The following is a 26,921-nucleotide window of genomic DNA, read 5'->3' as shown; positions in this document are numbered from 1 at the left end:
GTTTGTGAGTTTAGCAATGTGAATGCTTTTGTTTTGGCACTATACATAGTTTCAGTATTGGAGTATCACAGGCCAACTTATGACTAGTTAAGATTCATTATTTTGAGATTGAGATTAATATTTCTGTTTATGGTCAAATGAGTGAGTGAGTGTAAGTGTTAACCACCAGGTGGTATTCGAGTAGTTAGTTGACAGGGTGTATCAGGGAGATAAGATGTTTTCTAATGGTAGTTTTGAAGGTGATGAATGTGTCTGCAGTTCTAGAGTTCTCAGGTAGGGTGTTTCAGATTTTAGGGCCTTTGACATACATTGAATTTTTGTAAAGGTTTAGTCTGACACGGGGAATGTCATAGAGATGTTTGTCTGGTGATGTGCCTGTGGGTTCTGTCACAACTATCAAGAAAGCGTTTTAGGTCAAGGTTAATATTGGAATTTAAGGTCCTGTAGATGTAGATTGCACAGTAGTAAGTGTGGATGTACTGAACAGGGAGTAAGTTTAGATCTATGAAGAGTGGGGGGGGGGTGTTGCTGATAATTATTTTAACGGTATTTGTGGGCAGTCGGTTAGTGAACTCAGGTGAAGTGTTGGTTTTCTAGCTCTGCCGGGGCTCGGCAGGAAGGTCCACCTGATCTCATTGCAAACGTCTAGTTTTTTTCTATATACACAGGGACGCCTGTTTCCTTTTCTTTCATGGCTCAGCTCTGAGCAATATATCTTACTTGCACCGGGAAGCAGGGCTCGATATTGCTGAAGCGTCGGTAGCCCTTACAAACCCAACAAGAAGGTGGCATGGCGGCAGCCAGGTGGCTCAGACCAGCTTTACGCACCTCCACTGCACTCTGGGGCTCAGGTTACTACTTACATAAGTGTAGCAACACTGTAGCTGACTTTAGATCAATGTAGTTAGTGTGTACTCTGGCAGGTTGGATGAACTCTTGTACTCGCTTCAGTCCACATCACGTTCATGTATTTGATTGATCCACTTAATTTTACTCTTATTATAACAAGTGTCCTGTTTCCTGACGAACTTTACCTCGCCCTCACCTCATATTGTATCTATTATTACTCTTCAGGGAGGTTCCTCGATGCTGGTGAAGGGCTCTTGATCTAGGGCATTGGATCTGTGCTCCAGTTCCTTGAATTGAGCTCGTGGCCCCGTGGCAAATGCTCTTGCTTCACACGCTGAGGGCCCGTCCGGGTTTGATTCCCGCAAGGGTAAAAACATTGGGCGTGTTTGCTTACACCGGTTATCGATATTCACTCATTAGTGAAAATGGGTACCTGGGTGTTAGTGGACTGGTGTGGGTCTCATCCTGGGACAAAACTGACCTAATTTAACCAAAAAGCTCTGCATAACAAGGGGCTGTCTATACAGTAGTGTGTCATTGATGTCAGCTGTGATCTGTATACCTTGTACATGTACTTGTGTCAGCATCATTGCTGATCCCCTGTAATATGTTTGTGTAGCATATCCGAGTATCGTAGTTAGTACCATCTATATATTTTATATGGACGATCCCTTGCTAGGCCTAGGGGCTAGCATGTGACTTCACGTGATGCCACATGTGAGCGTCAGTTGCCCTGCCTCTCTCAGTTCCCGGATAGACCCACAGGCAAGGACAAGGCTAGGCTGAGTTTCCCCTCACGGCCCTGCAAATATAAGTGTTACCAGCTGTACCCAAGTGTATTACTACACCTCTATCTCCTAGAACCCCCACGTCAGATTTTAGATTAGATTAGATTTTGCCACCGAAGTGGCTAGTTTATTGTGCACCCCATATCCATCCTGTGGACGGTAGCGCGAGAGCATATGGATACACAAAAGGCCCAGGAACTAGGCCCCAAAGGGTTAACAGGAATACATATGGATTTATATCTACATATCTATAGTTCACTTATCTGTTACAAGCAAATTTAGGAAATTTGCTTAGTATATTTGGTATCTTATTTTCATTAATAAGATATTTTGACATGTCACATAGTTTATTATACTGTCTATCTCTGTATTCCTCAATAAGTGGACAATTAAGCACATAGTGTTCAAGACAGTGACAATATGCCTGATCACATAATTTACATTTAGTTTGATCATCATCTGTGTGTCTCCCAAACTGCCAGAAGTACTTGTAACCAAGCCTAAGCCTGGCCACTACAACATCAGTCAGTACTTGTAACCAAGCCTAAGCCTGGCCACTACAACATCAGTCAGTCTGTTCACATTGCACGTTGCTCCATAAATATACTTATCTATGTTCATGTTATCATAGTGGGTTATAGATCTACTCAGGCTTCTAACTGCATTCCTATAACAATCATTTTCATTATTTACTTCTCTCCTAATATTATTCCTAATGCTAGACACAGTTATACCAAAGTTATATTCTACATTCTCCTTCTGGGTACTCTTCTTGGCTAACATATCAACTTTATCATGAAGGAGTAATCCAATGTGTGATGGGATCCATAGCAATTGTACATTAATTCCTTTGTCCCTAATTTTTGAGTATCTATACCTGGCTTCTCCAATGAGCATGTTGTTGGAGTCATTATATGAGTCAAGAGCCTTCAATGATGACATAGAATCAGTAATGATGATGGAGTCAAGCTCAGTGTCATAGGTTAGCTTTAGCACCATTAGGATTGCAAACAATTCAGTTTGCAGTGTAGACGCCCAGTTGTTAATTCTTATGCCTAACTCAACAAATTTATTATCGTTCTTAACTAGGGAGGTGGCAACAAGAGCAGATGCAGCCCTGCCAGAAGACTCCTGTTTAGATCCATCAGTGTATATAACTTGTGATAACTTATTACTACCAGCTAGGTGAGAAATTTGTTCTTGAGCAGTTGCTCTAACAAGAGATTTAAGTAAGGGATTACTAGCAATGAGCTTCTTGGGAGGGACTTGTAGGTATGTGATATTAAATGAACACATCTTCCACGGAGGGGTGAAATGCTCTTGTTGCCTACAGTGATACAGTTCATGCAGGTTATAAAACTTAATGCAATTGCATGTTTTCACAATCCATTTAGATCTGTGTGTATTTACCTCTAGACACTTGGTAAGATTCATTGTGACAGTGTCTGGTTCGTTTCTCAACATTCTAATACTAAGTACAGTGTTAATCTCAACAATCCTATCACTGATACTAGAAATACCAAGCTCCTTCCTCATGTTAAGAACTTTTGTAGATCTGGGACAGCCAAGAATAATCCTGAGAGCTTCATTTTGCATTAACTCCAAGGGTCGGAGAGAACTTTCTCTAGCTAATATCAACATGGGAGCAGCATAATCAATTAAGGACCTAACATAGGCTATGTATATCATTCTCACGATTCTCACATTAGCACCATAATTGGGGTTGTAGCCAGCAACAGCTTTGAGAGCATTTAGCCTAGCTTTGCATTTCTTGTTTAGTTGTGGTATAGTGGATTTGTTAAAGGGTACATCTACACCAAGATATCTGTAAGTTTTAACGTAGCTAATGATTTCACCCTGCAAATAGATGGGTAGGGGATGTCGTTTGCTTGTTAATATCTTTGTTTTAGAGGAAGATATTATGAGGCCTAGTTGATTACAAATTGCTTGAACTTCATTAAGAATGGTATTCATCTTCTTATGCCCTGTTGTATGGATCATGATATCATCAGCATAGCTTATAGCTATATGTTTAGGTGAGGCAGGTAGAGCATTTATGAGAGCATTAATCAGAATATTAAATAGCATGGGACTAAGAACTCCTCCCTGCGGTGTACCTAAAGACATTTCTTTAGAATCCCTTCTGAAGCCTTGGTAAAGGACAGAGGATACTCTATTTGACAGGTATCCTATTATCCAGAAGAGTAAGCTACCACCAATATTCATTTTGGCTAGTTCATGTAGTATAATGGTTCTGTTCGCAATATCAAATGCAGATTTTAGATCAAGAAAAGTGGTAAAACTAGTAGAGGTGTGTGCAGTGAGAAAGGTGAAAATAGAGTTCTGTACACTTTTACCTTTCATGAACCCACAGAGGTAGGGGGAAAGTTGGTGTCTGATTCTGTAGTACAGTCTGTTAAGTATCATTCTTTCAAAAGTTTTACAAAGACAACTAGTTAAGGAGATCGGCCTAAATGTATCAGGCTGTTGGGGCTTAGGGATAGGCACAATGAGACTATTGGTCCAGGAAGTAGGAAGAACACCCTTAATGTAACTGAGATTATACAGTGCCAACAAAGGGTTATCAGGCACGTGCCTTAGAGTTCTGAGAATATCATAGGTTATACCATCCTCTCCAGGAGCAGTTGATCGACCTTTAGTTAATGCATTATCTAATTCATACTCGGTAAAGAGGCAATCACTCTCATCAATATTTTGGCTCATAAAATTAATCAGTTTCAACATTTTTTCAGAAGTACTCTCTAAATTTTTTTCTAGTATGAGATGGAAGGTTTTCATGCCTGGATGTTTTGGACCAGTCATTTATGAGGTCATTTGCTTTTCCAAGAGGAAAGGGATGAGCAACATTGCCAGTCTTTTTCCTGGTTATTTTATTTATACCTTTCCAAGCCAAACTTAAAGGGGTGGACCTATTTAATCCACTAACAAACTGTTCCCATTCCTGTTGCCTAAGTTCTTGCTTTCTATTCCTTGCATTTGTTAGTGCAGCTTGGAACGTTCTGAGCAGGTCTGGGGTTCTACATTCACGGTATGCTTTACCAATCCTCCTAGCTGCATGTGTTAGATTGCGTAGCTGTGGATCATTATAGTATTTACATTGGTTTTTATTGTTATTTATAGTGGAGGGTCTTTGTTTCCTATTCCTGCCCACTTGATCTGTGAGAACACTCTCAATAGTGGTAATTAAATCATCATTAAATTTTTGTGTGCCAATGGGCTCGTAGTTCTTATACCATTGATCCAAGTGGTTAATAAAGTTGTCTCTGTGTTTTGGTTTGAGAATAAGTTTCCTCCTTCTGTATTTAGCTCCTTGATTGCTGGAGATGTAGAAATAAAGATTATTATATTATTATTATAGAATGCCTTCCAGTCCCCCCCCAAGGCGCTGTACAATCCCTACGGATTTAGCACTCCCCATAATAATAATAATGTATCTATTGTTGTAATTAATTTAACACATTTGATTTTCTGTTGTTTTTATTGTTAGTAATGATGGTATATAGCTTTTTACTGTATCTGATAGACTGCTAAAAAGTATTTCCAGGACCCCAGTAGAAATGTTACTTTGTTTGGCTTTGGGTTATCTTAGGTAATTTACATATATGTTACTATATAAGACAGTTTTAATCATCCAAAAATTGTGTGTAAAATCTTACCTAAGACTTACGAACCTTGAGAGTGTCTTTGATGCTAGATACAAACAGTTTATGCAGGTAATTGAACTTATCCTCCATTTTTAAAGTTCTGTATGAGCCAAATGGGTTTAGTCTAGTTTTGAATAATAATAATAATAATAAATATAAAAAAAATATAATTAAAATATAATAATTATTTTAAAACTACCCATCTGTCATGTCTTGATGCTAGGGAAGAGCTCTTCATTCAAGGAATTGAAACTATTTTTCCCCTCTTTGGCTTAAATATGATTACGTCTCATTTTTCAGCAGTGCTGTATGACCCTTATGGGTTTAGCACTTGGTTATGATTATGATGATAATTCTCATTTTCCCCAAGGAAGGTTCCACAAGTATTGAACCTTATTTCTTTCAGTTATTCAGGTGTTGTATTACCTTTACAAGCTTAAAATTTCCCTATGATTATAAAAACAATAATACAGTATTAATAATATGTTTGTAAATAAATGATGTAAAATATTTCAGTATGTACTATTACAATTTCAGAATCCATTTTAAGAAAAGCATCAGCAAGATTACCACTGGTGTTGCAAGCTAATGGGTTGAGGACTCCAGGTGCTGTAGGTACAGCACTGCAGAGAAGTGTTCAGCAACCTAATGTACAGCAGCAAGTTGTTGATGACACTTCAGGAGAGGAATTGACAAAATGTAAGAAGTTTGATGTTGCCATTGTTATTTAATGCATTTATAATTGGATGGTTGACTTGTATCTAGTTGCTTTGCCACATGGTGCAGTGATACTGGTTCCAAAACTTTATTAGTGGGTTTTCTATAGTTTCTCATGTTCTTATGAGCTTATGAAGTTATAGTGAGCAATAAATCATATTTGTGTCTTGTGTTGTCCTTGGTTCAGTTGTCATGATGTATCTCTTCTGCATGCATATAATTATAATGTGCTTAATGCAGTTGTTGCTGTAAACACCACCTCCAAGGCTGAGGGACTGATTACCTCATCTTTTGTATATAGTTCTTCTGTTTTCTAATTATGTCCAAGAATTTGTATTGATAAAGCCACTGGATGGCGAAGCGTCTACAATAAAGATAACCAGATGTTGCGCAAGTGTCTTAATCTTTCATAATCATTGTTTATTCAACCAAAATAAAGTTTGTCTTGTATGAGTAAATGTTAGGGTTAAAAATAAAAAAATTATTCTGTCTTGAGATGCTGTTAGTTTGAGATTGAGATTAGGATGGTGGTGAAAGATATAAGAATATTATGCAAAAAAAATTTAAAGTTAATTTACAAAAATGCAAAATAATTATTTGAAGTACAATGTAGGGAAGAGATGTGTATTCACATGCAGTACTGTATTTGGCATTGGACATATCAACAAATGGCTCTGTGAAGGCTGTTGTAAGTTACAGAATAGATGAGGTGAGAAAAAATTGCAAAAGTGCTTAATAATCTCTGGAAAGAAAGGTATTTATTAATGAATTAAAAAATGAGTATAGTGGTAATGTTGCTTCTGAATGTTTGTGAAGCATGTATTCAAATGTTTCAGAGAGGAGGAGGAAACTGGAGGCAGTGGAAATATGTCTGGAATAATGTGGCAATAATAATAGAGAAATTGGAAGTGTGGTAGTAGTATATAGGTATAATTCTAAGGAAGGAAAGGGGATAATTGAAATGTTTTGTAATGTAAATAAAGAAGGTGCATAGCTTAATTATTATTATAATCAAAAAGAATTGCTAAAGTGCATAGCTTAGGACTGTAGGGAATATATGGAAGGGTGTGAATGTCTTGAAATCTAGTAGGGATATGTATGCTTGTTTAATCAGTGGAAAACAGTAAGTGGTTGTTGGTTTTGATGTGCTGTTGGAGAGTAAGCATATTGATGCCTATGTTTTCAGGGAAATTAGTTAGGTGGACATAAACCAGCTGAACTTTAATGCATGAGGTGGGAAGTACAATGCCTGCACTCTGGAAGAGGGAGCCATGTCCCATCAAGGATGGGACATGGCTAGTGTGGTAAAATAAAAAAATTGGTGGGGTAGTTGCTGCCAGTATTATAATTCCTGGTACAAGAATTTACTACAGATTTTTTTGAAGTTTGTTTCTCATGTGTTTCATGTAACATTAATCAGCAGTTGTTTTAGTAATGGTTTGCTTGAGAGAGTATATGTAAAACCTGGATTTATATAGAATGCCTTTATTTTTCTGAACAGATGTAATTCAGCAGGTGAATAGCCAGATTAATGAACACAAACATGGGAGGTTGTTTGCTGTGGTTTTTATACAAGGAAAGCAGCACTTGGTCACTTCAGAGGACTTGGTGGTAGTTCAGGGGCTCTTCCCACCAAATATTGGGGATGCCATTAGGATGGAGAAGGTGAGGCATAATGTTATGTAGTATTTGTTGATAGCATTTGTTATAAATACTTGTCTAGTAATTCAGAACCAACTTGCTCAATAAAGTGAAATTGTACAGTACATATACAAATTTCATTTTGCCTTTACAATTTGGTGAAGTTACTGTATGTATCAATTCTTTTTCTTTATGTACAGTTTTGTATTTAAACTGTCTGTATACAGGTTTAGCACTTTTTGTGTTGGTAATAATAAATGCAGTAATAATTCTATGTAAACTCTTCTTAGGTACTTGCTGTTGGCGGGCAAGACTTTACACTTCTTGGACGACCGCTTCTTAGCAAAGATCTAGTCAAAGTGGAAGCTACTGTAGTAGAGAAGACTCTTTCCCACTGCCGAATTTACTTTTATAGTAAGAGACGTAAAAACTCTCGGAAAACAAGATGTAAGTATTGGGCGCATTACTTAACTGTCAGAATATGAATATGCAGGTGTTGTGAATATATTGTATAGATAGCTTTTCAGTCTTTTACCTATCATCATCACTTGAATTTTATACACAATGTAGAATATTTTCTTGCTGAAGCATACACATTTTCAGTAATGATTATCAGTGCATTAATAATAATAATAATAATAATAATAATAATATAAAAAATGTGTGAAGGTTAGTAATAAGTGAGGTGGAGGGGTTAGTAAAGGTGGGATTAGTTTTTTTTTTTTTTTTTTCAACAAGTCGGCCGTCTCCCACCGAGGCAGGGTGACCCAAAAAAGAAAGAAAATCCCCAAAAAGAAAATACTTTCATCATCATTCAACACTTTCACCACACTCGCACATTATCACTGTTTTTGCAGAGGTGCTCAGAATACAACAGTCTAGAAGCATACACATATAAAGATACACAACATATCCCTCCAAACTGCCAATATCCCAAACCCCTCCTTTAAAGTGCAGGCATTGTACTTCCCATTTCCAGGACTCAAGTCCGACTATATGAAAATAACCGGTTTCCCTGAATCCCTTCACTAAATATTACCCTGCTCACACTCCAACAGATCGTCAGGTCCCAAGTACCATTCGTCTCCATTCACTCCTATCTAACACGCTCACGCACGCTTGCTGGAAGTCCAAGCCCCTTACCCACAAAACCTCCTTTACCCCCTCTCTCCAACCCTTTCGAGGACGACCCCTACCCCGCCTTCCTTCCCCTATAGATTTATATGCTTTCCATGTCATTCTACTTTGATCCATTCTCTCTAAATGACCAAACCACCTCAACAACCCCTCTTCTGCCCTCTGACTAATACTTTTATTAACTCCACACCTTCTCCTAATTTCCACACTCCGAATTTTCTGCATAATATTTACACCACACATTGCCCTTAAACAGGACATCTCCACTGCCTCCAACCGTCTCCTCGCTGCTGCATTTACCACCCAAGCTTCACACCCATATAAGAGTGTTGGTACTACTATACTTTCATACATTCCCTTCTTTGCCTCCATAGATAACGTTTTTTGACTCCACATATACCTCAACGCACCACTCACCTTTTTTCCCTCATCAATTCTATGATTAACCTCATCCTTCATAAATCCATCCGCCGACACGTCAACTCCCAAGTATCTGAAAACATTCACTTCTTCCATACTCCTCCTCCCCAATTTGATATCCAATTTTTCTTTATCTAAATCATTTGACACCCTCATCACCTTACTCTTTTCTATGTTCACTTTCAACTTTCTACCTTTACACACATTCCCAAACTCATCCACTAACCTTTGCAATTTTTCTTTAGAATCTCCCATAAGCACAGTATCATCAGCAAAAAGTAACTGTGTCAATTCCCATTTTGAATTTGATTCCCCATAATTTAATCCCACCCCTCTCCCAAACACCCTAGCATTTACTTCCTTAACAACCCCATCTATAAATATATTAAACAACCATGGTGACATTACACATCCCTGTCTAAGACCTACTTTTACCGGGAAGTAGTCTCCCTCTCTTCTACACACCCTAACCTGAGCCTCACTATCCTCATAAAAACTCTTAACAGCATTTAATAACTTACCACCTATTCCATATACTTGCAACATCTGCCACATTGCTCCTCTATCCACTCTATCATATGCCTTTTCTAAATCCATAAATGCAATAAAAACTTCCCTATCTTTATCTAAATACTGTTCACATATATGCTTCAATGTAAACACCTGATCTACACATCCCCTACCCACTCTAAAACCTCCTTGCTCATCCGCAATCCTACATTCTGTCTTACCTCTAATTCTTTCAATTATAACCCTACCGTACACTTTTCCTGGTATACTCAGTAAGCTTATTCCTCTATAATTTTTACAGTCTCTTTTGTCCCCTTTCCCTTTATATAAAGGGACTATACATGCTCTCTGCCAATCCCTAGGTACCTTCCCCTCTTTCATACATTTATTAAACAAAAGTACCAACCACTCCAACACTATATCTCCCCCTGCTTTTAACATTTCTGTCATGATCCCATCAGTTCCAGCTGCTTTACCCCCTTTCATTTTACGTAATGCCTCACGTACCTCCCCCACACTTACATTCTGCTCTTCTTCACTCCTAAAAGATGGTATACCTCCCTGACCAGTGCATGAAATTACTGCCTCTGTTTCTTCCTTAACATTTAAAAGTTCCTCAAAATATTCTCGCCATCTACCCAATACCTCCATCTCCCCATCTACTAACTCCCCTACTCTGTTTTTAACTGACAAATCCATACTTTCCCTAGGCTTTCTTAACTTGTTTAACTCACTCCAAAATTTTTTCTTATTTTCATTAAAATTTCTTGACAGTGCCTCTCCCACTCTATCATCTGCTCTCCTTTTGGTGGTGCAGTATGTTTGTTTTGTTAAAAAGCAGAGTCTGCATCAAAGATAGTGTAATAAATAGAAAAAGCACAATATACAGTCAATATAATTTTTTTTTTTTATTAAAAAGTTGGCCGTTTCCCACCAAGGCAGGGTGACCCGAAAAAAAAGAAACACTTTAATCATCATTCATTCTATTGCTGTCTTGCTAGAGGCGTCCCTACACTACAGTTAAGAAACCACACATATCAACACCCCCTTCTTCAGAGTGCAGGCACTGTCCTTCCCACCTCCAAGACTCAAGTCCGGCTAACCAGTTTCCTGAATCCCTTCATAAATGTTACTTTGCTTACACTCCAACAGCACAAGTCATAAAAACCATTTGTGTCCACTTGCTTCTGTTTAACACACTCACACATGCTTACTGGAAGTCCAAGCCCCTCACACACAAAACTTCCTTTACACCCTCCCTCCATCCTTTCATAGGCTCCCCTGTCCTGCCTTCTTTCCACGTCAGAATTATTAGCTCTCCATGTCATTGAAAAGCTCTGTGCTTATTTTCCGGAGTTTGTCAGTTCTTTAAGTAAGCGTGCCGATGCTTTAAAGTCTTGTTCTAATTTTGTGATGTTCTTTGATTTGATTTTTATTTTTGTTACAGCAGGGGAAAAAATTTTTGCTAACATGTCATTTCAAATAGTAGATTAGGAATAGCTTTGAGTAATTGAACTGTATTACTTGTTCATCTCTGTCTTTTAACATAATTTAAAAATGCAATATGATATTGTTAGCAAGGCCTATGGAGCTGGGGGATAGTGTTTTTGGTTTGATTTCCAAGCTGGTTACCTAGCATGGTCCAAGTTGGACCGAAACGTTGTCGTAAGCTCCTTTCTTCTATGTGCGGGTTATTTGTGTATCATTCCAGTCACGGTATTGTGCCTTTTTTTGTTATTCGTCATTTGTATGCTAAAGGGGTGGCAGTATACTTTAGAGATAAAATTTTGTAAATGAACTGAGGTAGGATAACAGCTTTTAGTCTGTAAATTGAATGTATAAAATAGTTATAACTTGCTATCTTGCTATCGGGAGATAACAGTGTAGAACCCCACCTTGCACATTCTGAAAGACCCTTCTTGCTTTATAGTCTTACTTTTGTGACATGACATAGGACAGTCACTAATAGTAGGATGAAGACCTTTCAGTGTAGTTTATAAAGGCACTTATAAGGTTTGTTGAAAATTATATAAAATACTGACAAGTTGATGAGTAAGACACATGTATCAGTTGAGTATCTTTATTGTTGAAAACTTTTGCCTATGCAGTAGGCTTCATCAGTCAAATACAATGGAGGATGTATTGTAGGCAGAAAGAGTAGTGGCAAGGAAAAGATGATGCACTTGGTTCAACCTTTGAGAAATAGTTTGAGGTGGTGGTCAGTCCCTCAGCCTGGACGAGTTGACGGTGCTGTGGCAGAGTCTAGTCCATTTTCTCTCCTGTTACCTTCTCCAATACCTTGGAGAAACTGGCATACTTAGGGCACACAAGAAGTGTTAGACTTGCCAACACAGTGTTAGAGATCAGTCATCACTGCTACTGCCACTGCCCCCGCTACCCTGCTAACACTCCACTCTAACGTGTCACTATAGTACAGGTCCGCCATCACAAATCCGGCAATCAGTTATTTGGTTCCTTCAGCTATTCGGCACTAATTTTGGCTAGCATAATTTCAAATTTCCAGGGTCACCACACCAACCTGCTGGTACTGTTTGGTGGTGCTACTTGCTGCATAAGTCATTCCAATTTCTTTTTCTCCATTTATTGTTTTAACCTGCTTACTTTTAGCCCTAGCCATGGTTCCAGTGAATAAAAGAAATGCTTCTCATTATGTAAAGCACCTACACAGTAGTACATTATCCATTAAAGATAAGGCGGCTTTGAAGCCACTGTCGGTTGCCATACGCTCAGTCTCATGAAGCAGGAAAATGTGTTTTATTATTATGCTAATATCAACACTACAGCTTATTTGCCTATCACAATTGATCTAATATGACATAATAAACAATATAAATAACATAAAACATGTTAAATACCCCAGAATGAATAATATTTGGCATAATACCGTGCAGTTCGACGGAGGTATGAAGAGGATATGGTAAACAAATACCATTCTCCTATCCCTGTCTTGGGGGCTTATATTAGAGAAAACGGAGTATAGCACAGGGTTAACTGTCATATACACTCGTACTGCACCATAAACCTGAAACAAAAAAGTTATTTTCTCTCTATAGATTATCACACATAGCAGCATATGTGTAGAGAACCTAGGATAACCCAAAAAAAGTCAACATGGCTTATTTTTAGTACCTGGCTTGGGTTAGCCATATGTGATTTTTGGTAAGTATTCGATTCCCAGCCAGGGTAGAAACATTAGGCGTGTTTCTTTACACCTGTTGTCTATGTTTACCCGTCAGTAAATGGGTACCTGGGTGTTAGCCGACTAGTGTGGATGTTATCCTGGGACACTGACCTAATTTTCTTGAAATATTCTGCATAACAAGCGGCTTTCTATACAGTAGTATGTCATTGATGTCAGCTAGCCCTGTATACCTTGTACATGTACATGTAGTAAATAAAGATATTATTATTATTATTATTATTATAATTATTATTATATTATTTTCTCAGTTGTTTGTTGGGTTATCTTATTCAAACTTGGGCAATGTATGATGGAAAGATACTTCTTCACGTACACCAAAAATGAAAAATCAGATCATAAATAGCGGAGTTCACTTCTCAGCCATTAGCGGCCGTTTAGCGGTACATTTTTGTATGGTTGTTATGGTTATATTCTCATTTTTTCGGTCTCATTTGATAGAATGAAAGATATATTACAGAAATAGATATGGTTTTGATTGCTTTCATGATGAAAAGTACCTTGAAATTGCGCTCACAGTAGCGAAAATGTTCTATTCTTTAGCAAAGCTCAAGAGTAAACAAATGACGTCACCGTCCAATACCTGTCCGCCTGCCAGTCCAAATTTCAATATGGAGTCAAGAATGGGTTGACATTATTTATACAATTATTACAATAATGCAGCAGTCTGCATAACAGTAAATCTTCTATTTTTTTGTGAATAAAAATTCCAAATGAAAAGCAAGAGTAATATAAGAGGGGCCTGTAGCTGTGACTAATTAACAGAGAAAATGTTATTTAAGTGCCAGGAATGTCTGCATTGTTTATTCTGGATCCTATTTTGAAATTGGCATCTGTTGAAATTTGTGTGAAATCGGCCAAATTGCCAATTTCTGACCACTTTATTGGGTAGTTGAAATAAGTGAATGGGCGGTTTCTTGTACTCAGTTGACAGACTAGAAGTAAATAAGTTTATTCAGGTATACACAAATACAGTTACATAGATTATCATACATAGCAGTGTATGTATAGAGAACCTGGGATAACCCAGAAAAGTCAGACAAAGTGACTTATTTCCAGTACCTGGCTTGGTCTTGCCATACATAATTTTTGGTAAATATTTTTTTTTCTTGGTTGTTTGTTGGGCTATCTCATTGAAACTTGGGCAATGTATGATGGAAAGATGCTTCTTAACGTACAACAATAAAAAAAGACGGACGATAAATAAGGGAGTTAACTTCTCAGCCATTAGCTGCCTCTGCAGTATATTTTCGTATGGTTTTTATGGTTGTATTCTCATTTTTTTGGTCTCATTTGATAGAATGGAAGATATATTACAGAAATAGACACGATTTTGATTGCTTTCATGACGAAAAGTACCTTGAAATTGAGCTCATAGTAGCGGAAATGTTCGATTTTTGCCGATGTTCAATGAACTGTTTAAGTCAAGTTGGTTAATTTTATTAAGTGTATTCTAACCTAACCACTCTGTAATTCGGCAAACTCAGTAATCCGGCACACTACAGGTCCCAATGATGCCGGATTTGTGATGGAGGACCTGTACTACTTTCTTATTACCACCTCTGCTAAAAATTTTAGTCCACTTTCAGGCTGCTTTTCACTCCTCACCTGTTGTGAGCCTATATGCAGGGGTGAATGTTCCATCCTTGAACACTCACTCTGGTGCCCATTGCCTGTTATTTTGTCTGCTCTCATAACCATGATCCTCTTCCACACAGGATAGTAACGGACATTAGTAGAGGTCCATTATTTGTTTGCTGCCCATTTACTGCATCCCTTTTCTCTTTGTCATCATTTCAGTTGCCCCCCTTGTGTGTTTATCTACCATCTAATGTTTCTCTTAACCCCCCCCCCCTTGGGAGGTTCCAACAGTTTGTGTTCTTCCCCACTGCCATGCACAAAAGCTCAAATACCTACAGTTGCTTCTTGCTCCCTTTTTCTCAACCGCTTCTGGTCTCATTCTCATGCCATTGCAGTGTACAATGATGGTTCTAAATCCTTTGACAGTGTCAGGTTTGCAGCAGTGTTCCCAGAAAGCATTTTGCAATGTCATTCATTAGACTTGGTAGCATTTTTACAGCTGCAATTATGTGTATGGCATCCATGCCTACCTCAGCATTTGTAGTAGTCTCACTCCTTTAGTACTTTGCAAGCTATTAAATTTGATTTGCCTCATCCCCTAGTTCTTCATATACAACTTTGGTTGTGCCACATTTCTAGCAAAAACAAAGAAATTGTTTTCTGTTGGGTCCCTGGTCGTGTTGATGTTCAGGGCAACGAGCAGGCAGACTACTGCACGGTCAGTGGTACATGACCTCCCAGTTTAATGTAGAAGTATTCCAGTCTCAGACTATTTTGATGTTATCTCTAACCACCTTCACAACCATTGGCAACAACGTTGGTCTGATATGACTCCTAAATTATTCTATCAAGCCAAGTTTAGGTTTCTGGCTTCTCTGTCACTGATGCCGAGGTTGGGAGACTACACTCTCCCGCCTTCGTATTGGGCACACCTGTCTTACACATGGGTGTCTCGTGGAGAGGCACCCTGTTCCAATTTCAATTTGTGATGTTCTGTCTATCAGCAAGCACACAGAATTTACATCTGACATTGTCACACCCTTATTTTCCTTCCTTGCTGATGGCCCCCACCTTTGACCGAGTCCCTCTTTGACTTTCTGACAGGAACCGATTTATTACACAAACTTTATACTTTAGCACTCCTCGCAGCCCTTTCTATCTCTACCTCCATTTTCCTCTCCACCCTTGCTACTATGATCCAGCAACACCACCTACCCTGCAGTGCTGAATGACCCTAATGAGTTTAGTGCTTGGTTTTGATTATAATTATTTTTGGGCATTAGACACTTGTACATTATTATTATTATAATCAAAAAGAAGCGCTAAGCCACAAGGGCTATACAGCGCTGCAGGGCAGGAAGGAAGCGAGGGCATCAGGTGGCAAAAGGGAGGTGGATGAGTAATAGGTTACGGATAACAGCGGAGCAGTGGATGGTGAAAGCGTAAAGGGCAGCAAGAGACTGAGCTAGAAAGGGCTGAGGGGAGTGCGTAAGGTATCATCATCAGAGTTTGTGGAGTAAATTAGTCGTTGTCAAGAAGCCAATGAGAGAGTCAGGATTAAAGGAGGGTCCATCAGCAAGAAGGGAAGGTAAAGAGAGAGTAGTAGAACGAAGACGGCGTTGGAGGTAAATTCTGCGTGCTCGTTGATAGAGAGGGCAGTCTAACAGAATGTGGCTAATCGATACTGGAACTTGACACTGCTCACAGAGAGGTACGGGGTGCCTCTCCATGAGATACCCGTGAGTAAGACGAGTGTGGCCAATGCGAAGACGGGAGAGAGTGGTTGGGCGGCACTGATGACAAGAAGACGGCCAGTAACCTATGCTCGGTTTAATAGAATGAAGTTTGTTACCAAGCAGAGTTGACAAACGTTGTTGCCAACAGGCGCGAAGGTGGGCAGCTATTGTAGCAAAATAGTCCAGAAATGGAACACCTCTATAGGAAATTGGTAGGTCATGTACTGCTGACCGTGCAGCAGTGTCTGCCTGTTCATTGCCCTGTACGTCGACATGACCAGGGACCCAACAAAAAATAATATCTTTATGCTTCGTAGAGATACGGCGTAGCCAAAGTTGGATATGGAGAACTAGGGGGTGAGATGTATCAAATTTTCGTATAGCCTGTAGAGCACTAAGGGAGTCTGAGACTACCACAAATGATGACAGGCATAGATGCGATACGAATAAGTGCTGCAAGAATGGCATACAGTTCAGCAGTAAAAATGCTAGCCGAAGATAGTAAATGCCCCTGCACGACGCTGTCCGGAAACACTGCTGCGAATCCGACGCCGTCTGAAGACTTAGAGCCATCTGTGTACACAGCGGTGGCATGAGAATGGGAGTGGAAGTGATCAAGAAAAAGAGAGCGGGAAGCCGCCGTAGGCAGATGAGCTTTCGAGCAAGGGAGTGAGAAAGAACAGACCCGAACAGCTGGAACTTCCCAGGGGGGTAGGGAAAAGTGAGATGCTACATGAACATATAAAGGTGGTAACTGAAGGGAAGACAAGAGTGAATGTAGGCGAAGAGAAAAGGGACGGAGCAAACAGGGGCGGCGAACGAATAAAGAATGTCTACTAATATCGGTGACCATTCTATAAATGGAAGGATTGTGGAGATCGTGAGAGCGTACATAGTAGCGAAGGCAATGGGCATCACGGCGATCAGACAAGGATGGAACATTCGCTTTTGCATAGAGGCTCTCAACGGGAAGAGCGAAAAGCACCAAGGCACAAACGTAATCCTTGGTGATGGATAGAGTTAAGGCTAGAGAGAGTAGCAGGAGAGGCCGCGGAATAAATCTGGTCACCATAATCGAGTTTCGATGAAACGAGGGCTGAATGTAGGCGAAGCAGAGTTCGACGATCAGCTCCCCAGGAAAGATGAGCAAGGGTTTTAAGAAGGTTTAGCTGGCTGTGACAAGTTGCCTTCAGAGAGGTAATGTGAGGTTTCCAGGATAACCTACGGTCAAAGAGAAGGCCTAGAAACCTGACTGTATCACGTTCGGGGATACGGGAGCCATAGAGATACAAAGGATGATCGGAGATAACAGAGCGTCTAGTGAAAGTAATTTGGTGAGTTTTGGTACTTGAAAATTTAAACCCATGCGTGGTGGCCCAAGTGGAAACACGGTCGACTGCATGCTGGAGAGAAACTGCAATAAGATGACAGCCAGTGCCTGCACAAGCAATAGCGAAGTCATCAACATAGAGTGATGACCAAATATTGGGTGGAAGAACAGAGGCCAAATCATTTATAGCAAGGAGAAAAAGTGTTGTGCTAAGAACACATCCCTGAGGGACACCTTCAGCTTGGACAAAGCCTGGGGAAAGCACATTATTGACTCGAACACGGAAGTGTCTGTCAGTTAAAAAGTTCTTAAGGAAGGATGGTAGATTGCCTCGGAGGCCTAAGGAATGGGCCTGGGCCAAAATATTATACCTCCAAGTTGTGTCATATGCCTTCTCAAGGTCAAAAAATATGGCAATAACTGAGTGATTATTTGCAAAGGCATTACGAACATACGTATCCAAGCGTAGTAAGGGGTCTATGGTAGAACGACCCTTACGAAAGCCATATTGACTAGCAGAGAGACTGTTGTGTGTCTCTAAATACCACATTAAACGTCGATTTACGAGACGTTCCATCACTTTGCAAACTGCACTAGTAAGAGCGATGGGACGATAGTGGGAGGCATCATGTCCTGTAGTACCCGGTTTGCGGAAAGGGAGAACAATGGCAGATTTCCACAGCTGGGGAAGAACTCCTTGTGCCCAAATAAGATTGAAGAGGTGTAAGAGGACTACACCGACCCAGAAATAGCTAAACTCCTTATGATTCAGAACCAAACGATCACCAAACTAACTCAGGAAATGCAGGAACTAAAGGCTAGCAATGCAGATTACCTCAACAAGATCACTGCTCTAGAACATAAACTAGACACTCTAGAACAACAAAGCAACACCCACACCCGGTCCCTAGACACCATCAACACTTTAAAAGACCAAGTCACCCTACTTACTACCAACATTACAGAGGAAAGATCAAGAGTGGACCAACAACTTGCCAATGTCATAACCAACTTCCAAGACCATAATGACCAACAGCAGCTATCTGACGCTGTTGTAGTTAACAGCAAACATCTCCCACCCACAGTCACCCAAGAGACCTGCATGGAGACCACCCTGCAGCTTATCAAGGACCACCTTCGCCTTAACATACGTAGTGATGACTTAAAGGATTGCAAACTGATGGGCTATCATGCAGGTAAAAAAACAGTGCTGTTAAAATTCCAAACTAGCTTACAAAGAAACAACCTACTAAAAACGTGTATTTCTATGAAAACTGATGTTTACGTCAATGAGTGCCTTACCAAAACGAGACAAAACCTTCTTTATCGGCTAAGAAAACTGCGCTATGCCCAAAAAATCCACCAGTGCTTTGTGAGGGATGGAAAAATAGCTGTTAGGAAACAGCCCACTGGAAAGAGATACTTCATCTCCACAGAACATGACCTTAAAACATTCCTAAGTGAGGCTGGACTAACAGAATCAGAGTAAAGTGCAGATAATACCCATAGTCCACCGTTAGTGTTATATTGTCATAAATTTGTGCCCCCCTAAAATTCTAATACTCCAACTACTTTTAATTGTCATTGTTGTACTCAACGACCATTCTACCTCATAGTCTTAATTGTATTAAATATCTACAGAATCTATCTCCTTTTTTACAACTTACCACATCACTGTTCCATCTTATTTTTTTATAAACTAACCATAACTTGTCTTCAATAATTCTACCTCACTTCAAAAAATACTCAATTGCCCAATTTTATTCTAAATCCCTATTATTGCCCAATTTTACTTTAAACTATATTGATCAAACTTATTGTAAACTTCTTTTATTGACCATTTTTATTCCATACTTTTTTAACCTAGTATTTTCAACTACAACTTTTATATCATCCTGTCTACCATCTTACTAGCATATTATAACCAAGTCATTGCCATTTTGAAGGATAAGCTATGGCAGGAAAAGAGGGACTATAAATGTATTAATTCAAGGATTATGTGGAGTAAAATAAAGATTGGATGTGAAAAGTGGGTTATAATAAGCGTGTATGCACCTGGAGAAGAGAGAAGTGTAGAGGAGAGAGAGAGATTTTGGGAAATGTTGAGTGAATGCGTGGGGAGTTTTGAATCAAGTGTGAGAGTAATGGTGGTTGGGGATTTCAATGCTAAAGTGGGTAAAAATGTTATGGAAGGAGTAGTAGGTAAATTTGGGGTGCCAGGGGTAAATGTAAATGGGGAGCCTTTAATTGAGCTATGTGTAGAAAGAAATTTGGTAATAAGTAATACATATTTTATGAAAAAGAGGATAAATAAATATACAAGGTATGATGTAGCACGTAATGAAAGTAGTTTATTAGATTATGTATTGGTGGATAAAAGGTTGATGGGTAGGCTCCAGGATGTACATGTTTATAGAGGGGCAACTGATATATCGGATCATTATTTAGTTGTAGCTACAGTTAGAGTAAGAGGTAGATGGGAAAAGAGGAAGGTGGCAACAACAAGTAAGAGGGAGGTGAAAGTGTATAAACTAAGGGAGGAGGAAGTTCGGGTGAGATATAAGCGACTATTGGCAGAAAGGTGGGCTAGTGCAAAGATGAGTAGTGGGGGGGTTGAAGAGGGTTGGAATAGTTTTAAAAATGCAGTATTAGAATGTGGGGCAGAAGTTTGTGGTTATAGGAGGGTGGGGGCAGGAGGAAAGAGGAGTGATTGGTGGAATGATGAAGTAAAGGGTGTGATAAAAGAGAAAAAGGTAGCTTATGAGAGGTTTTTACAAAGCAGAAGTGTTATAAGAAGAGCAGAGTATATGGAGAGTAAAAGAAAGGTAAAGAGTGTGGTGAGAGAGTGCAAAGGAGAGCAGATGATAGAGTGGGAGAGGCACTGTCAAGAAATTTTAATGAAAATAAGAAAAAATTTTGGAGTGAGTTAAACAAGTTAAGAAAGCCTAGGGAAAATATGGATTTGTCAGTTAAAAACAGAGTAGGGGAGTTAGTAGATGGGGAGATGGAGGTATTGGGTAGATGGCGAGAATATTTTGAGGAACTTTTAAATGTTAAGGAAGAAACAGAGGCAGTAATTTCATGCACTGGTCAGGGAGGTATACCATCTTTTAGGAGTGAAGAAGAGCAGAATGTAAGTGTGGGGGAGGTACGTGAGGCATTACGTAAAATGAAAGGCGGTAAAGCAGCTGGAATTGATGGGATCATGACAGAAATGTTAAAAGCAGGGGGGGATATAGTGTTGGAGTGGTTGGTACTTTTGTTTAATAAATGTATGAAAGAGGGGAAGGTACCTAGGGATTGGCGGAGAGCATGTATAGTCCCTTTATATAAAGGGAAAGGGGACAAAAGAGACTGTAAAAATTATAGAGGAATAAGCTTACTGAGTATACCAGGAAAAGTGTACGGTAGGGTTATAATTGAAAGAATTAGAGGTAAGACAGAATGTAGGATTGCGGATGAGCAAGGAGGTTTTAGAGTGGGTAGGGGATGTGTAGATCAGGTGTTTACATTGAAGCATATATGTGAACAGTATTTAGATAAAGATAGGGAAGTTTTTATTGCATTTATGGATTTAGAAAAGGCATATGATAGAGTGGATAGAGGAGCAATGTGGCAGATGTTGCAAGTATATGGAATAGGTGGTAAGTTATTAAATGCTGTAAAGAGTTTTTATGAGGATAGTGAGGCTCAGGTTAGGGTGTGTAGAAGAGAGGGAGACTACTTCCCGGTAAAAGTAGGTCTTAGACAGGGATGTGTAATGTCACCATGGTTGTTTAATATATTTATAGATGGGGTTGTAAAGGAAGTAAATGCTAGGGTGTTTGGGAGAGGGGTGGGATTAAATTATGGGGAATCAAATTCAAAATGGGAATTGACACAGTTACTTTTTGCTGATGATACTGTGCTTATGGGAGATTCTAAAGAAAAATTGCAAAGGTTAGTGGATGAGTTTGGGAATGTGTGTAAAGGTAGAAAGTTGAAAGTGAACATAGAAAAGAGTAAGGTGATGAGGGTGTCAAATGATTTAGATAAAGAAAAATTGGATATCAAATTGGGGAGGAGGAGTATGGAAGAAGTGAATGTTTTCAGATACTTGGGAGTTGACGTGTCGGCGGATGGATTTATGAAGGATGAGGTTAATCATAGAATTGATGAGGGAAAAAAGGTGAGTGGTGCGTTGAGGTATATGTGGAGTCAAAAAACGTTATCTATGGAGGCAAAGAAGGGAATGTATGAAAGTATAGTAGTACCAACACTCTTATATGGGTGTGAAGCTTGGGTGGTAAATGCAGCAGCGAGGAGACGGTTGGAGGCAGTGGAGATGTCCTGTTTAAGGGCAATGTGTGGTGTAAATATTATGCAGAAAATTCGGAGTGTGGAAATTAGGAGAAGGTGTGGAGTTAATAAAAGTATTAGTCAGAGGGCAGAAGAGGGGTTGTTGAGGTGGTTTGGTCATTTAGAGAGAATGGATCAAAGTAGAATGACATGGAAAGCATATAAATCTATAGGGGAAGGAAGGCGGGGTAGGGGTCGTCCTCGAAAGGGTTGGAGAGAGGGGGTAAAGGAGGTTTTGTGGGTAAGGGGCTTGGACTTCCAGCAAGCGTGCGTGAGCGTGTTAGATAGGAGTGAATGGAGACGAATGGTACTTGGGACCTGACGATCTGTTGGAGTGTGAGCAGGGTAATTTTTAGTGAAGGGATTCAGGGAAACCGGTTATTTTCATATAGTCGGACTTGAGTCCTGGAAATGGGAAGTACAATGCCTGCACTTTAAAGGAGGGGTTTGGGATATTGGCAGTTTGGAGGGATATGTTGTGTATCTTTATATGTGTATGCTTCTAGACTGTTGTATTCTGAGCACCTCTGCAAAAACATTGATAATGTGCGAGTGTGGTGAAAGTGTTGAATGATGATGAAAGTATTTTCTTTTTGGGGATTTTCTTTCTTTTTTGGGTCACCCTGCCTCGGTGGGAGACGGCCGACTTGTTGAAAAAAAAAAAATTGCCATTTTTATTTTTATCAATTCTTTTTTTTATTATTATCTTGCTACCTTAATTTGTGTATTTTATCCTGTCAATTTAAATCTAATTATACTCTAATTCTTGTAAACAACTTATATAAGACCTTAGTGCAATTACAATTGAGAGTCTTGTTCCTTTATTATATTATTAGATTAATCACAGTTTTACTCTAGCTCATTCTAGCTCAATACATAGTCAATACCAAATTCACTATACTAGACCATAGTGCAATTACTAGTGAGAGACTGGTGCTATTTGTAATTTGTATTTTTATATTATTAGACTAAAGTTGTACTATAGCTCTTTCTAGCTCAATATACATAGTCAATACCAAATTCACTATATTAGACCATAGTGCAATTACTAGTGAGAGACTGGTGCTACTTTTAATTTGTATTTTTATATTATTAGATTAAATTCAGTTGTACCATAGCTCATTCTACCTCAAGACATAGTCAATACCAAATTCACTATATTAGACCATAGTGCAATTACTAGTGAGAGACTAGTGCTATTTTTAATTTGTACTTTTATATTATTAGATTAAACCTATTGTACTTTAGCTCACTCTAGCTCAAAACATAGACTCCACAAAAGTCATTATTAGACCTTAGTGCAATTACAAGTGAGAGTCTTGTTCTATTTTTAATTTGTATTTTTATATTACTAGTTTATACCTAGTTGTACTTTAGTTCATTCCAGCACAACACACAGACAACATCAACTTCATTATGTGTAGTAGTGACTATACCCTACATGACCAAAATACTCTAGCTATATACTTGTCCAAACTTCCAACCACTACAGATATCAGTAGTAGAACTCAACACACAACTCAGGATATAAATAACCATAATTTTAAACCTAGAAGATGATTGATCACGTTGACCCTGATCTTAACCTCCATAATCTGACACCCAATCAAAACCTATTGGAAAGTAACTGCCTTTATTACACAGCATCACAAGCCACCACTATCCTAAACAATGCTAAAAGTCTATCAGTACTTAACTACAACATCAGGTCCTTAAGCAAACACTATGATGACCTCCTAGCACTCCTTGAATCACTAAAGACACCTTTCTCCTGCATTATTCTTACTGAGACCTGGCTTAAGCAGGACACAATAGATATCTACCCTCTACCAGGATACACAGCAATTCACAACTGCAGAACAAACCAAGTTGGGGGTGGTATTGCAATCTATTACTCTAACCAATTATCTTGTCTTAGCACCACTTGCTTTAGTGATGAATATGGGGAATACATTTTTGCTAATTTTACTGTAAAAAACCTTAAGACGCCTATAACAATCGGTGCCATTTACCGGATACCTCACACAAACATCCCAAATTTCAGTGAGAAATTAAAGTCACTAATAACAAACAGACAAATGAATAAGCACCACCTTCTCTTAGCTGGAGACTTCAACATCAACCTTGGCTTACTAGATGATCAGCCTGTAACTGATTTCATCAACAATATGAACAACACACTTCTCATACCAACAATAACTAAACCAACCAGGCTCACTGAGACAAGTGCAACCATAATAGACCACATATGGACCAATATACTAGCCCCCCTTAAATCAGGGATAATCACAGATAGCACTACAGACCACTACCCTACCTTCCTCCTGACAAACATTAGTAAACCACCACTTGAATACAACAAAGTCTCATTTAGACTCCATGACGAGGCCTCAGTAAGGAACTTCACAGCTGACCTAGAGACTGTTGATTGGCCTACAGAATTCTCCAAGGCCAATGGTATTGATGACTGGACAGACATCTTTCTTAACAAATTACTTAGACTATACAACAAACATTGTCCTATAAAAACAAAACAGATCACAAACAAACGGTTTGGTTGCCCATGGCTAACCAGCACCATTCTGAAATCCATAGACAAGAAACACCAATATGAAAAGCAATATAGACAGGGCTTAATACACAAAGATACTCTTAAACACTATTCATCAGCTCTCACCAAAATAATAAAAAAAGCCAAACAACTATACTACTCCAGTAGATTCACAGACACTAGAGGAGATATAAAAAAGACCTGGAAAACACTCTCTCAGATTCTAGGGACCCACAAACTGAGAAAAACCAAGAATATTGTCCTAACTAAACCTAATGAAACACCACTACATCCCACTGACACAGCTAACAAGATAAATGACTTCTTCTCAAACATAGGATCTAATCTCGCCAGTAAAATCCCACATACCAATGCCCATGCCGGGGACTACCTAGATGGAAATTTCCCTAATTCCTTCTATCTTGCACCAACTGAGCCCACGGAAGTCATTGGGATCATAAAGTCACTTAAAAATAACTCGGGGAATCTGTCTCATGTCCCACCATTACTGTACAAGCGAGCGGCCCATGTCCTTTCGCATGCTATTTCATTACTTTTTAACAAGTCAATAGAGACTAGCACCTTCCCGAAACTACTCAAGATGGCAAGGGTTACACCAATACATAAAGGTGGTGACCCTACAGACTTAAACAACTATAGGCCAATATCTAACTTACCATTGCTATCCAAAATCTTTGAGAAACTCGTGTACAAGAGACTGTATTCATTTATAACGGCTCAAAACATACTCAACCCCTGCCAGTTTGGATTCAGGAAAAATAAAAGCACTAATGATGCAATCATAAAAATGCTAGATCTGCTTTACACTAGGAATTTTTATTGACCTAAGAAAAGCTTTTGACACAGTAAACCACCAAATCCTACTCCACAAACTTGACCACTACGGTATAAGAGGCCATGCGCTTGCTTATTTCAAATCTTACATTACTAATAGGTATCAGTACGTCACCATTAAAGACACAGCATCAGCAACACGGCCACTTGATACTGGAGTTCCGCAGGGAAGTGTCCTTGGTCCCCTGCTCTTCCTCATATACATCAATGACCTTCCAAACGTATCCCAACACCTGAAACCCATTCTCTTTGCTGATGACACGACTTATGTCATCTCTCACCCTAATCTTGCCACCCTCAACACCATTGTGAATGAGGAGCTGATTAAAATATCGACTTGGATGACGGCCAATAAACTTACGCTTAACACTGACAAAACTTACTATATTATGTTTGGTAGCAGAGCAGGAGATGCACAAATTAACATTAAGATTGACAACACTCTAATTACCAGAAATAATGGGGGAAAATTCCTAGGCTTATACCTTGACAACAACCTGAATTTCAGCACCCATATCCAGCATATAGCCAAAAAAGTATCCAAAACGGTTGGGATCCTCTCCAAGATACGATACTACGTGCCGCAAAATGCCCTTCTCACACTATACCACTCACTTATTTATCCATACCTCACCTATGCTATTTGTGCTTGGGGATCAACTGCAGCAACACACCTAAAGCCAATAATAACCCAACAAAAAGCTGCAGTAAGAATAATCACTAAATCCCATCCCTGGCAGCACACCCCCCCCCACTCTTCAAAGATCTAAACTTACTCCCAGTTCAGTACATCCACACTTACTACTGTGCAATCTATATCTACAGGGCCTTAAACTCTAATATCAACCTTGACCTAAAACGCTTTCTTGATAGTTGTGACAGAACCCACAGGCATAACACCAGACACAAACATCTCTACGACATTCCCTGTGTCCGGCTAAACCTTTACAAAAATTCAATGTATGTCAAAGGCCCTAAAATCTGGAATACCCTACCTGAGAACTCTAGAACTGCAGACACATTCATCACCTTCAAAACTACCATTAGAAAACATCTTATCTCCCTGATACACCCCGTCAACTAACTACACGAATACCACCTGGTGGTTCACACTTACACTCGCTCACTCATTTGACCATAAACAGAAATATTAATCTCAGTCTTAAAATAATGAATCCTGTGATACTCCAATACTGAAACTATATACTGTGCCAAAACAAAAGCATTCACATTGCTAAACTCATAAACTAGTATTTAGTCACTTAGCCATAATACCAACTTACCTCATAATTTGTAATATTTTACAATTAAGAATAAAACTAAGTATGCCCGAAATGCCTAGCCATGCTAAGCGTTCTAGTGGTACACTCTGTAATCACAATTTTACTACATGTAAACCAAACAATAACCAAATTTCTGTAAACTCAGCATTGTAATCCTTATAGAGATGTAAATGTTGTAACATACGAATATGAATGTCGTCAGGCCCAGCTGCCGATGATCGGCAAGCTGAGAGCGTTGCCTCTAGTTCTTGAAGTGTAAAAGGCACATTATACTGTTCTTCCCTGAGAGAAGAAAAGTCC

At 39.1% G+C, this 26,921-nt stretch overlaps 1 protein-coding gene across 2 annotated transcripts in view; it reads left to right on the top strand.

Moving 5' to 3' along the window:
• The first annotated feature begins 696 nt into the window (after positions 1-696).
• Positions 697-26,921, top strand: part of mRpL21 (mitochondrial ribosomal protein L21) — a 38,618-nt gene continuing 12,393 nt past the window's right edge. For both annotated transcript variants that reach the window (XM_070086632.1, XM_070086574.1), the window contains exons 1-4: positions 697-851; positions 5,840-6,001; positions 7,521-7,684; positions 7,951-8,107. In XM_070086632.1, coding sequence (XP_069942733.1) covers positions 791-851; positions 5,840-6,001; positions 7,521-7,684; positions 7,951-8,107 — 544 coding nt within the window. In that variant the 5' untranslated portion in view covers positions 697-790. The remainder of the gene's footprint in view (positions 852-5,839; positions 6,002-7,520; positions 7,685-7,950; positions 8,108-26,921) is intronic.

Source organism: Cherax quadricarinatus, chromosome 1 (genome assembly GCF_038502225.1).
Source record: "Cherax quadricarinatus isolate ZL_2023a chromosome 1, ASM3850222v1, whole genome shotgun sequence".
Taxonomy (NCBI): domain Eukaryota; kingdom Metazoa; phylum Arthropoda; class Malacostraca; order Decapoda; family Parastacidae; genus Cherax; species Cherax quadricarinatus.
This window is presented reverse-complemented; position numbering and strand designations above follow the sequence as displayed.